This window comes from Lampetra planeri, chromosome 13 (genome assembly GCF_965212315.1).
Source record: "Lampetra planeri chromosome 13, kcLamPlan1.2.h2, whole genome shotgun sequence".
Classification (NCBI taxonomy): domain Eukaryota; kingdom Metazoa; phylum Chordata; class Hyperoartia; order Petromyzontiformes; family Petromyzontidae; genus Lampetra; species Lampetra planeri.
In genome coordinates, this window is record NC_136119.1 from 3963594 (window position 1) to 3975929 (window position 12336).

The 12336-nt window shown below is 46.7% G+C and overlaps 1 protein-coding gene across 1 annotated transcript; it reads right to left on the reverse strand.

Moving 5' to 3' along the window:
* Positions 1-309: 309 nt before the first annotated feature.
* PCLAF (PCNA clamp associated factor) lies at positions 310-2546 on the reverse strand. Its single transcript, XM_078599906.1, has 4 exons — positions 2376-2546; positions 900-974; positions 604-772; positions 310-510 (listed from the first exon to the last, which is right to left on the reverse strand). The coding sequence occupies exons 1-4, from the start codon at positions 2410-2412 to the stop codon at positions 447-449; spliced, it is 345 nt and encodes a 114-aa protein (XP_078456032.1). The 5' UTR covers positions 2413-2546; the 3' UTR covers positions 310-446.
* Positions 2547-12336: the final 9790 nt, after the last annotated feature.

The window sequence follows — 12336 nt, forward strand, 5'->3', positions numbered from 1 at the left end:
CAGAATGTATTGCATACCATCCCATGGGCACAAGTGTCACATTCTTTCACCAACAAATTCCATTGCAACTGCATTTAAAGAATGCATCTTTGCTGTAGGAACCAGTCTGGCAATCAGCAATGTGTTTATCTACTGATTCTGCTTTTGTTTCCATTAAGTACAATTTAAAGTGTAAAGGTCAGCTTGGCAGTAGCCAGATGTCAGTTTAGGACTGTTTGAAAATGCAAATAAAAGCTGAGCAATCCATTCTTAATTGTTTGTGTTCAGTTAAATGGCAAATTCACCAAGCATCCAGAAGCAGAAAGAATGTTTTTGTAAAATGTACTTTATTGGTCTTCCATCAGTTAAAGGTGAACAAACTGAATTGCATATTGTAAAAGTGTGGTTATTTACAAATACCACAATATATATACACACACACACATTAATAAAAAAAAATATTGTCATTAATCATCAGAATCTTCAAGTGAGCAGTCTCCCTTGCTGCTGGAAGGCCCAGCTTCTGAATACCTAGGGTAGAGAAACAGCATTAGTTAATTAACATTGTTTTTGAAAGTACATTTGACCAAAAAAATTACAAAATGAATATTCAAGAAAATTCACCTGCTCGCCTTACTGGAACCTGCTCCACTCTTTCCAGAGATGGACCCATCGGGAACACGATTCTCTTTGTTACTGGCTTTGGTTGGAGACGCAAAGAATTCGCCAATTCCCTTCTGCCACGTTGGTGTAGGTCTCGGGCACACGGAGTTTCCACCACCATATTTATTTCCTACAAAAAAACTTAAATGTAGTTTGGACACTGCACATCAACCACATACATTTTCGGAATTCCAGGGGTAATACATCAATCATAAACAACAAACATCCTCCAGCATGCTTCCGGGTAGCTGGCTTACCTGGTGATGCGTTGCTTGACCCAGGAGAGGTTGGGGGTGCTGTGAAGTTTTTCCGTGGCGCTCTTGCTGCAATCACTAACAGAATACTCAGGGATCAGGATAATGGTAAGGACACCTCAAGACGAACCATTCCACATTTCCAGGACGTGCATGCATTTCTAAATTAATTTCCTATTTTTTTTTTTAAATGTATTGTCTCGATATATCTGAAGCGATTTCCCACTCAAATCAGAATGGAGTAGTGCTCACCTGTTCAGTTCTGAGCCCGCGATGGGAATAAAACATCGTGTGGGTGTCATTCACAAGACAACCCTCCTAACTTCTCAGTGGCGACTCAATTAATTGTCCCTAACTTACTATGGATGCCTCGGCATTACCTTAAACATAAATTCAATTTAAGACGTGCTGCAATGCTTCTTTCCTAAAATACTGGATACGGTTTGGACATGTTCCTTTATATTCACCGCAATTGAAACATATAATCGGTTTTACACAAGTCGGTGGGTTTTATGGCGTACCTAATCTTCAACCTGATCTGAAAACGAAAAATTCGTTCTCGTGGGCTCTGTAATCTTGCTTTTTTAAAATACAAAGTCTTGAAAATCCACCAAATTAATCAACCCTTGAACAGTTTTAGTTTATACCCCCCTTCTTCAGAGCAGACTTGAATATAATATCAATTAAGAGGGCATTCATAAGTCGTTGGTTTATTAATAACGACACGGGGCCAGGACTGGCCACAGGACAGAAAATGGCGCCAAGGCATCTACGACCACTTCCAAATGTGTGAATTAAAAAAGTATTTTGTAATCATTAAGTTTAACGTATTTTTAAAATATATATACACATTTTTTTCCCGCCAAACATATGTATACTGACAATCATACTGTAAATGTTAATTCAGCTTGCGGGCAACTTTCTATTGAAGTGACACGGATCCAGATACAAAAATTCACGGTTATCTTGAATTGCAATCTTTCCGTTCGTATATGTCGTAACGTGTTAGAAGCAAATCGTGCGTATTTATATATTTAAAATATCGTACTTATAACATTTAAACTGCAGAGATAGCACGCACTACTTTGGCAGCCCTTCCTATAAAACAACGAAGATTCGTGAATCTCTCCATTATAAACAATACTGAAAGCAACCAACTACGTATGTTACATATAACGAGCAACGTAAACTATACGAGCAATGCATTTTTCGCGCTTCCAAATTTCCACCTTATTTGAATGTCACGACTTTTGTTTTTATATATACGACTGCCCAACAAGTACCAAATATAAAATATATACTGATAAATCCTTCACTTTTTTATTGACAGCTCAGAAATAACGTAGCCAAGTTGCATGCAAAAACGTTGTACGACTTCAAACACATTCTCCTGTACGTTTGTGTCAAATAGATTGAATTAATAATCGGGAAACTTCGTTCCATCACAGCCACATTTGAGCAACTGCGTTTTGCGTTTACCTTTTCTGAAACCCCCGTCCGCTTTGGTTCGCACCATTTTTGAAGACTAAAACAATCGTGTCTCGTGAAATGTTCCGATTTTTATTTGCTTCTTGCTAAGAGAGGTTTGCGGTGGCGAGGAGACGACTTCGAGGGGTGCACGAACTCGCCGCTCTTATTTCAAGCGGCAAATTTGGCGCGCTGGCACGACGCGTTGGTGTCGTCAGAGGTCACGCAGAGCACTTCCGGCGAATTTTTTTTAAATAAGCCCAAAAAAATATTTTTGTTATTAAACTTACTGTGCCTAGTATCTATAAGGCTATTATGAGTCATTAGCGGAAAATACATTTATTTAAACAAAAAAGCTACGCTGAAATGTAACTACCTCTTCCGGTGTTCCAGGAGAAACCTTCCAGAAGACTTCTTCCAGAAGTGGTAGATGCGCGTCAGCCGGGTCATCCTCCAGAAGACGTCTTCCGGAAGAGGTAGATGTGTGGGGTTCAAATTTTAATCTTCCAGAAGATATCTTCCAGTGATGCAGCTTTTGTGGTGGTATTTTACTGGTAGGAACCTCCTGGTTACACCAGCCCACGGGGGATTATTGTGTCCGTCCGTCGGTCGTGATAAATGGGAGGGGTGGGGCTGGGTGGAGAGGGGAGGGGCTGGGTGGGGCTGGGTGGGGAGGGGCTGGGTGGGGAGGGGGTGGGAGGGGTGGGGCTAGGTGGGGAGGGGCTGGTCACCCCGTGGTGCTCTTATAAAACTCAACGTTCAACCTACTCACGCCGGCTTGTGCCCGCCCTCACAGTCGGGCATATTTGCGGAATACACCACGCCGCCATTGACCCTGGCCATTGACCTAGCAACCCAACGTTCCTACCAGCTCCCTCCGCAGGAATGTGTTCGCCTTTAAATGAAACATTGCTGAGTCATGCAGTCCCGGGAAAACCCTCCACCACCCGCCCCACCTCTTCATAGTCAAATTCCACGACCAGACACGGCGTGGGGAGGAAGCCTTCACGTGGGATGAAAATTTACGTTCAATTATTTCAACACTTGTTCAGAAGAATCCTTCAAACATTTTAAAACGTTTACTTATTTTCGTGTATGCACAATGTCCACCACTCTTCGTGTGCAATTGGTGCAACCGATTTAAATTGGGCCTTCCGAGCAAGGATTATGTTGCCCAATGCGGTACTGCATACCAAAGACAATAAATGCCCTCTTTGCCCAAACAGTGATGTTCGTCCGTATGGCTAAAACCCACAGGACAACGCACTGCGTGTTAAAAATTAAAACAATTTTCATCCCTGTCAATAATGCACAGCTGCATGTCAATGATTCCGTCCCCATGCCATGTCGGAGGGTGGGGCTTGACAATACTTCACCCACAATGTACCAACGCTGCTGAATGTCTGTTGAAGGGGAGGGTTGAGAAAGACCCCTGATTTACTTTTGATGTTTTAAAGACGAAATATCACACCACGTGTAATTTCAGCCTTCCATATCTACTCTTTTTTTACTCAATTTGTCTCAATAAAGATACATTAATGTCCCAGGCCCGTTTGTTGGTTTACAAGTGTTGTACTGCTGCCCCCTTGTGTCAAACCCCACAAATTATGCAATCACCGAGCTTTTAAAAACGTCTCCTTTACGATGCGAATGATTGTTTTTTTCAAATGATCAAAGTATACATTTTACATGTACACATTGTATGGGTCGTGCGAGTAATTTGACCATATTTCATCACACTGGTCAATGTGGATTGGCAAAAGCGGACAGCATAGACGTACCGTAATTGTCCTGCACCACGTAATAGTATTAATTTAGGTAAAACAATAGTCAGAAATCGCATGAACTCCATAATAAAGGCATTATTTGGGAAAGAAAAATCATAAGTACGTGAAAACATCTTCTAGTTTTGAGGATTTAAAATAAGGTGTATGTATCGCGTACATTTGAATTCACAAATGTTTTTTTGAATACACATTTTTTTAGCAAAAGCAAAACGCTATTTGGAAAGCCATTGTTATTAACTCAGAATCAGGGGTGAAATGTAACATTGCAGGTAGCAGTTGGACCCAAAAACTACTGGCCTCTATTCCAGCACATCATATGGATAATGTCGACATAAACTCCTTAAAACAATTATTTAGTTGACATGACAAAAATGTGTAAATGTGGGTAAAATATTCGAAATTGTGCCACTTTACAGGGGATTTTTTTTTAATGGTAGGTACATCTCGCCAAACTGTGACATTCATACATTTGCTTACCGGTTGCTGTAGAAAAGTTCATTCAGATCCTCGAAATACAGCTATTCGTAAGGCTGAGCACCCTTGTGTAAGTTACTTTGCCAGCCAATCACATAGGCCTCGGCAAGGTAAGGTAAAAGTTAAACGGTAAAAAAAACAATAGAAACTTTACCCTACCTTTTACCCTTTAGCAGGTAAGGTAAAAGGTAAAAAAGAACGAGCCTACCTTTACCTTACCTTTTACCCTTATCCCATACAAATTTCGCGATTACAGGGTAATTACTGGGTTAAAAAACATGGAATTTTTTTTAACGATAAATGCTAGTTAGAGCGCTTTATTCATTTTTCGATTTAAAGCTTTCGTGACTGCAGGGATTCATCTTCTTGGTTCTTTCGGTAAAGTCACGTAGAATGGAAATAATAAAATAATAATAAAACATAATAAAATAATTCTCACGACGTTTCGGCCACAACGCAAGCAGCCGTCCTCAGGTGAAGACCAGGTCTGTCGGGGCAGGATGTAGTGTGGAGTTTGTCTAGTGCCAGGATGTAGAGTGGAGTTTGTCTGGTGCCAGGATGTAGAGTGGAGTTTGTCTGGTGTCAGGATGTAGAGTGGAGTTTGTCTGGTGCCAGGATGTTGAGTGGAGTTTTTCTGGTGCCTGGATGTAGAGTGGAGTTTGTCTGGTGCCAGGATGTAGAGTGGAGTTTGTCTGGTGCCAGGATGTAGAGTGGAGTTTGTCTGGTGCCAGGATGTAGAGTGGAGTTTGTCTGGTGCCAGAATGTAGAGTGTAGTTTGTCTGGTGCCAGGATGTAGTGTGGAGTTTGTCTGGTGCCAGGATGTAGAGTGGAGTTTGTCTGGTGCAAGGATGTTGTGTGGAGTTTGTCTGGTGCCAGGATGTGGAGTGGAGTTTGTCTGGTGCCAGGATGTAGAGTGGAGTTTGTCTGGTGCCAGGATGTAGAGTATAGTTTGTCTGGTGCCAGGATTTAGAGTGGAGTTTGTCTGGTGCCAGGATGTAGAGTGGAGTTTGTCTGGTGCCAGGATGTAGTGTTGAGTTTGTCTGGTGCCAGGATGTAGAGTGGAGTTTGTCTGGTGCCAGGATGTAGAGTGGAGTTTGTCTGGTGCCAGGATGTAGAGTGGAGTTTGTCTGGTGCCAGGATGTAGAGTGGAGTTTGTCTGGTGCCAAGATGTAGAGTGGAGTTTGTCTGGTGTCAGGATGTAGAGTGGAGTTTGTCTGGTGCCAGGATGTTGAGTGGAGTTTTTCTGGTGCCTGGATGTAGAGTGGAGTTTGTCTGGTGCCAGAATGTAGAGTGGAGTTTGTCTGCTGCCAGGATGTAGAGTGGAGTTTGTCTGGTGCCAGGATGTTGAGTGGAGTTTTTCTGGTGCCTGGATGTAGAGTGGAGTTTGTCTGGTGCCAGGATGTAGTGTGGAGTTTGTCTGGTGCCAGGATGTAGTGTGTAGTTTGTCTGGTGCCAGGATGCAAAGTGGAGTTTGTCTGGTGCCAGGATGTAAAGTGGAGTTTGTCTGGTGCCAGGAAGTAGAGTGGAGTTTGTCTGGTTCCAGGATGTAGTGTGGAGTTTGTCTGGTGCCAGGATGTAGAGTGGAGTTTGTCTGCTGCCAGGATGTAGAGTGGAGTTTGTCTGGTGCCAGGATGTAGAGTGGAGTTTGTCTGGTGCCAGGATGTAGTGTGGAGTTTGTCTGGTGCCAGGATGTAGAGTGGAGTTTGTCTGGTGCAAGGATGTTGTGTGGAGTTTGTCTGGTGCCAGGATGTGGAGTGGAGTTTGTCTGGTGCCAGGATGTAGAGTGGAGTTTGTCTGGTGCCAGGATGTAGAGTGTAGTTTGTCTGGTGCCTGGATGTAGAGTGGAGTTTGTCTGGTGACAGGATGTAGAGTGGAGTTTGTCTGGTGCCAGGATGTAGTGTGGAGTTTGTCTGGTGCCAGGATGTAGAGTGGAGTTTGTCTGCTGCCAGGATGTAGAGTGGAGTTTGTCTGGTGCCAGGATGTAGAGTGGAGTTTGTCTGGTGCCAGGATGTAGTGTGGAGTTTGTCTGGTGCCAGGATGTAGTGTGGAGTTTGTCTGGTGCCAGGATGTAGTGTGGAGTTTGTCTGGTGCCAGGATGTAGTGTGGAGTTTGTCTGGTGCCAGGATGTCGAGTGGAGTTTGTCTGGTGCCAGTATGTAGAGTGGAGTTTGTCTGGTGCCAGGATGTTGAGTGGAGTTTGTCTGGTGCCAGGATGTCGAGTGGAGTTTGTCTGGTGCCAGGATGTAGAGTGGAGTTTGTCTGGTGCCAGGATGTGGAGTGGAGTTTGTCTGGTGCCAGGATGTAGAGTGGAGTTTGTCTGGTTCCAGGATGTTGAGTGGAGTTTGTCTGGTGCCAGGATGTAGAGTGGAGTTTGTCTGGTGCCAGGATGTAGAGTGGAGTTTGTCTGGTGCCAGGATGTAGAGTGGAGTTTGTCTGGTGCAAAGATGTTGTGTGGAGTTTGTCTGGTGCCAGGATGTGGAGTGGAGTTTGTCTGGTGCCAGGATGTAGTGTGGAGTTTGTCTGGTGCCAGGATGTAGTGTGGAGTTTGTCTGGTGCCAGGATGTCGAGTGGAGTTTGTCTGGTGCCAGTATGTAGAGTGGAGTTTGTCTGGTGCCAGGATGTTGAGTGGAGTTTGTCTGGTGCCAGGATGTCGAGTGGAGTTTGTCTGGTGCCAGGATGTAGAGTGGAGTTTGTCTGGTGCCAGGATGTGGAGTGGAGTTTGTCTGGTGCCAGGATGTAGAGTGGAGTTTGTCTGGTTCCAGGATGTTGAGTGGAGTTTGTCTGGTGCCAGGATGTAGAGTGGAGTTTGTCTGGTGCCAGGATGTAGAGTGGAGTTTGTCTGGTGCCAGGATGTAGAGTGGAGTTTGTCTGGTGCAAAGATGTTGTGTGGAGTTTGTCTGGTGCCAGGATGTGGAGTGGAGTTTGTCTGGTGCCAGGATGTAGAGTGGAGTTTGTCTGCTGCCAGGATGTAGAGTGGAGTTTGTCTGGTGCCAGGATGTAGAGTGGAGTTTGTCTGGTGCCAGGATGTAGTGTGGAGTTTGTCTGGTGCCAGGATGTAGAGTGGAGTTTGTCTGGTGCAAGGATGTTGTGTGGAGTTTGTCTGGTGCCAGGATGTGGAGTGGAGTTTGTCTGGTGCCAGGATGTAGAGTATAGTTTGTCTGGTGCCAGGATGTAGAGTGGAGTTTGTCTGGTGCCAGGATGTAGAGTGGAGTTTGTCTGGTGCCAGGATGTAGTGTTGAGTTTGTCTGGTGCCAGGATGTATAGTGGAGTTTGTCTGGTGCCAGGATGTAGAGTGGAGTTTGTCTGGTGCCAGGATGTAGAGTGGAGTTTGTCTGGTGCCAAGATGTAGAGTGGAGTTTGTCTGGTGTCAGGATGTAGAGTGGAGTTTGTCTGGTGCCAGAATGTTGAGTGGAGTTTTTCTGGCGCCTGGATGTAGAGTGGAGTTTGTCTGGTGCCAGGATGTAGAGTGGAGTTTGTCTGCTGCCAGGATGTAGAGTGGAGTTTGTCTGGTGCCAGGATGTTGAGTGGAGTTTTTCTGGTGCCTGGATGTAGAGTGGAGTTTGTCTGGTGCCAGGATGTAGAGTATAGTTTGTCTGGTGCCAGGATGTAGAGTGGAGTTTGTCTGGTGCCAGGATGTAGAGTGGAGTTTGTCTGGTGCCAGGATGTAGTGTTGAGTTTGTCTGGTGCCAGGATGTAGAGTGGAGTTTGTCTGGTGCCAGGATGTAGAGTGGAGTTTGTCTGGTGCCAGGATGTAGAGTGGAGTTTGTCTGGTGCCAGGATGTAGAGTGGAGTTTGTCTGGTGCCAGGATGTTGAGTGGAGTTTTTCTGGTGCCTGGATGTAGAGTGGAGTTTGTCTGGTGCCAGGATGTTGAGTGGAGTTTTTCTGGTGCCTGGATGTAGAGTGGAGTTTGTCTGGTGCCAGGATGTTGAGTGGAGTTTTTCTGGTGCCTGGATGTAGAGTGGAGTTTGTCTGGTGCCAGGATGTAGTGTGGAGTTTGTCTGGTGCCAGGATGTAGTGTGTAGTTTGTCTGGTGCCAGGATGTAAAGTGGAGTTTGTCTGGTGCCAGGATGTAAAGTGGAGTTTGTCTGGTGCCAGGATGTAGAGTGGAGTTTGTCTGGTTCCAGGATGTAGTGTGGAGTTTGTCTGGTGCCAGGATGTAGAGTGGAGTTTGTCTGCTGCCAGGATGTAGAGTGGAGTTTGTCTGGTGCCAGGATGTAGAGTGGAGTTTGTCTGGTGCCAGGATGTAGTGTGGAGTTTGTCTGGTGCCAGGATGTAGAGTGGAGTTTGTCTGGTGCAAGGATGTTGTGTGGAGTTTGTCTGGTGCCAGGATGTGGAGTGGAGTTTGTCTGGTGCCAGGATGTAGAGTGGAGTTTGTCTGGTGCCAGGATGTAGAGTGTAGTTTGTCTGGTGCCAGGATGTAGAGTGGAGTTTGTCTGGTGCCAGGATGTAGAGTGGAGTTTGTCTGGTGCCAGGATGTAGTGTTGAGTTTGTCTGGTGCCAGGATGTAGAGTGGAGTTTGTCTGGTGCCAGGATGTAGAGTGGAGTTTGTCTGGTGTCAGGATGTAGAGTGGAGTTTGTCTGGTGCCAGGATGTTGAGTGGAGTTTTTCTGGTGCCTGGATGTAGAGTGGAGTTTGTCTGGTGACAGGATGTAGAGTGGAGTTTGTCTGGTGCCACGATGTTGAGTGGAGTTTGTCTGGTGCCAGGATGTAGAGTGGAGTTTGTCTGGTGCCAGGATGTAGTGTGGAGTTTGTCTGGTGCCAGGATGTAGAGTGGAGTTTGTCTGCTGCCAGGATGTAGAGTGGAGTTTGTCTGGTGCCAGGATGTAGAGTGGAGTTTGTCTGGTGCCAGGATGTAGTGTGGAGTTTGTCTGGTGCCAGGATGTAGTGTGGAGTTTGTCTGGTGCCAGGATGTAGTGTGGAGTTTGTCTGGTGCCAGGATGTAGTGTGGAGTTTGTCTGGTGCCAGGATGTCGAGTGGAGTTTGTCTGGTGCCAGTATGTAGAGTGGAGTTTGTCTGGTGCCAGGATGTTGAGTGGAGTTTGTCTGGTGCCAGGATGTCGAGTGGAGTTTGTCTGGTGCCAGGATGTAGAGTGGAGTTTGTCTGGTGCCAGGATGTGGAGTGGAGTTTGTCTGGTGCCAGGATGTTGAGTGGAGTTTTTCTGGTGCCTGGATGTAGAGTGGAGTTTGTCTGGTGCCAGGATGTAGTGTGGAGTTTGTCTGGTGCCAGGATGTAGTGTGTAGTTTGTCTGGTGCCAGGATGTAAAGTGGAGTTTGTCTGGTGCCAGGATGTAAAGTGGAGTTTGTCTGGTGCCAGGATGTAGAGTGGAGTTTGTCTGGTTCCAGGATGTAGTGTGGAGTTTGTCTGGTGCCAGGATGTAGAGTGGAGTTTGTCTGCTGCCAGGATGTAGAGTGGAGTTTGTCTGGTGCCAGGATGTAGAGTGGAGTTTGTCTGGTGCCAGGATGTAGTGTGAAGTTTGTCTGGTGCCAGGATGTAGAGTGGAGTTTGTCTGGTGCAAGGATGTTGTGTGGAGTTTGTCTGGTGCCAGGATGTGGAGTGGAGTTTGTCTGGTGCCAGGATGTAGAGTGGAGTTTGTCTGGTGCCAGGATGTAGAGTGTAGTTTGTCTGGTGCCAGGATGTAGAGTGGAGTTTGTCTGGTGCCAGGATGTAGAGTGGAGTTTGTCTGGTGCCAGGATGTAGTGTTGAGTTTGTCTGGTGCCAGGATGTAGAGTGGAGTTTGTCTGGTGCCAGGATGTAGAGTGGAGTTTGTCTGGTGTCAGGATGTAGAGTGGAGTTTGTCTGGTGCCAGGATGTTGAGTGGAGTTTTTCTGGTGCCTGGATGTAGAGTGGAGTTTGTCTGGTGACAGGATGTAGAGTGGAGTTTGTCTGGTGCCACGATGTTGAGTGGAGTTTGTCTGGTGCCAGGATGTAGAGTGGAGTTTGTCTGGTGCCAGGATGTAGTGTGGAGTTTGTCTGGTGCCAGGATGTAGAGTGGAGTTTGTCTGCTGCCAGGATGTAGAGTGGAGTTTGTCTGGTGCCAGGATGTAGAGTGGAGTTTGTCTGGTGCCAGGATGTAGTGTGGAGTTTGTCTGGTGCCAGGATGTAGTGTGGAGTTTGTCTGGTGCCAGGATGTAGTGTGGAGTTTGTCTGGTGCCAGGATGTAGTGTGGAGTTTGTCTGGTGCCAGGATGTCGAGTGGAGTTTGTCTGGTGCCAGTATGTAGAGTGGAGTTTGTCTGGTGCCAGGATGTTGAGTGGAGTTTGTCTGGTGCCAGGATGTCGAGTGGAGTTTGTCTGGTGCCAGGATGTAGAGTGGAGTTTGTCTGGTGCCAGGATGTGGAGTGGAGTTTGTCTGGTGCCAGGATGTAGAGTGGAGTTTGTCTGGTTCCAGGATGTTGAGTGGAGTTTGTCTGGTGCCAGGATGTAGAGTGGAGTTTGTCTGGTGCCAGGATGTAGAGTGGAGTTTGTCTGGTGCCAGGATGTAGAGTGGAGTTTGTCTGGTGCCAGAATGTAGAGTGTAGTTTGTCTGGTGCCAGGATGTAGTGTGGAGTTTGTCTGGTGCCAGGATGTAGAGTGGAGTTTGTCTGGTGCAAGGATGTTGTGTGGAGTTTGTCTGGTGCCAGGATGTGGAGTGGAGTTTGTCTGGTGCCAGGATGTAGAGTGGAGTTTGTCTGGTGCCAGGATGTAGAGTATAGTTTGTCTGGTGCCAGGATGTAGAGTGGAGTTTGTCTGGTGCCAGGATGTAGAGTGGAGTTTGTATGGTGCCAGGATGTAGTGTTGAGTTTGTCTGGTGCCAGGATGTAGAGTGGAGTTTGTCTGGTGCCAGGATGTAGAGTGGAGTTTGTCTGGTGCCAGCATGTAGAGTGGAGTTTGTCTGGTGCCAAGATGTAGAGTGGAGTTTGTCTGGTGTCAGGATGTAGAGTGGAGTTTGTCTGGTGCCAGGATGTTGAGTGGAGTTTTTCTGGTGCCTGGATGTAGAGTGGAGTTTGTCTGGTGCCAGGATGTAGAGTGGAGTTTGTCTGCTGCCAGGATGTAGAGTGGAGTTTGTCTGGTGCCAGGATGTTGAGTGGAGTTTGTCTGGTGCCAGGATGTAGAGTGGAGTTTGTCTGGTGCCAGGATGTAGTGTGGAGTTTGTCTGGTGCCAGGATGTAGTGTGGAGTTTGTCTGGTGCCAGGATGTAGTGTGGAGTTTGTCTGGTGCCAGGATGTAGTGTGGAGTTTGTCTGGTGCCAGGATGTCGAGTGGAGTTTGTCTGGTGCCAGTATGTAGAGTGGAGTTTGTCTGGTGCCAGGATGTTGAGTGGAGTTTGTCTGGTGCCAGGATGTCGAGTGGAGTTTGTCTGGTGCCAGGATGTAGAGTGGAGTTTGTCTGGTGCCAGGATGTGGAGTGGAGTTTGTCTGGTGCCAGGATGTAGAGTGGAGTTTGTCTGGTTCCAGGATGTTGAGTGGAGTTTGTCTGGTGCCAGGATGTAGAGTGGAGTTTGTCTGGTGCCAGGATGTAGAGTGGAGTTTGTCTGGTGCCAGGATGTAGAGTGGAGTTTGTCTGGTGCCAGAATGTAGAGTGTAGTTTGTCTGGTGCCAGGATGTAGTGTGGAGTTTGTCTGGTGCCAGGATGTAGAGTGGAGTTTGTCTGGTGCAAGGATGTTGTGTGGAGTTTGTCTGGTGCCAGGATGTGGAGTGGAGTTTGTCTGGTGCCAGGATGTAGAGTGGAGTTTGTCT

Excerpts from the sequence above, each read along its gene's own strand:
- PCLAF (XM_078599906.1), bottom strand. The coding sequence starts at position 2,412 with ATGGTGCGAACCAAAGCGGACGGGGGTTTCAGAAAAG. Across the intron at positions 773-899 it reads GTCAAGCAACGCATCACCAG|GAAATAAATATGGTGGTGGA; the intron begins GTAAGCCAGCTA and ends GTTTTTTTGTAG. Across the intron at positions 511-603 it reads GGTTCCAGTAAGGCGAGCAG|GTATTCAGAAGCTGGGCCTT; the intron begins GTGAATTTTCTT and ends TCTCTACCCTAG.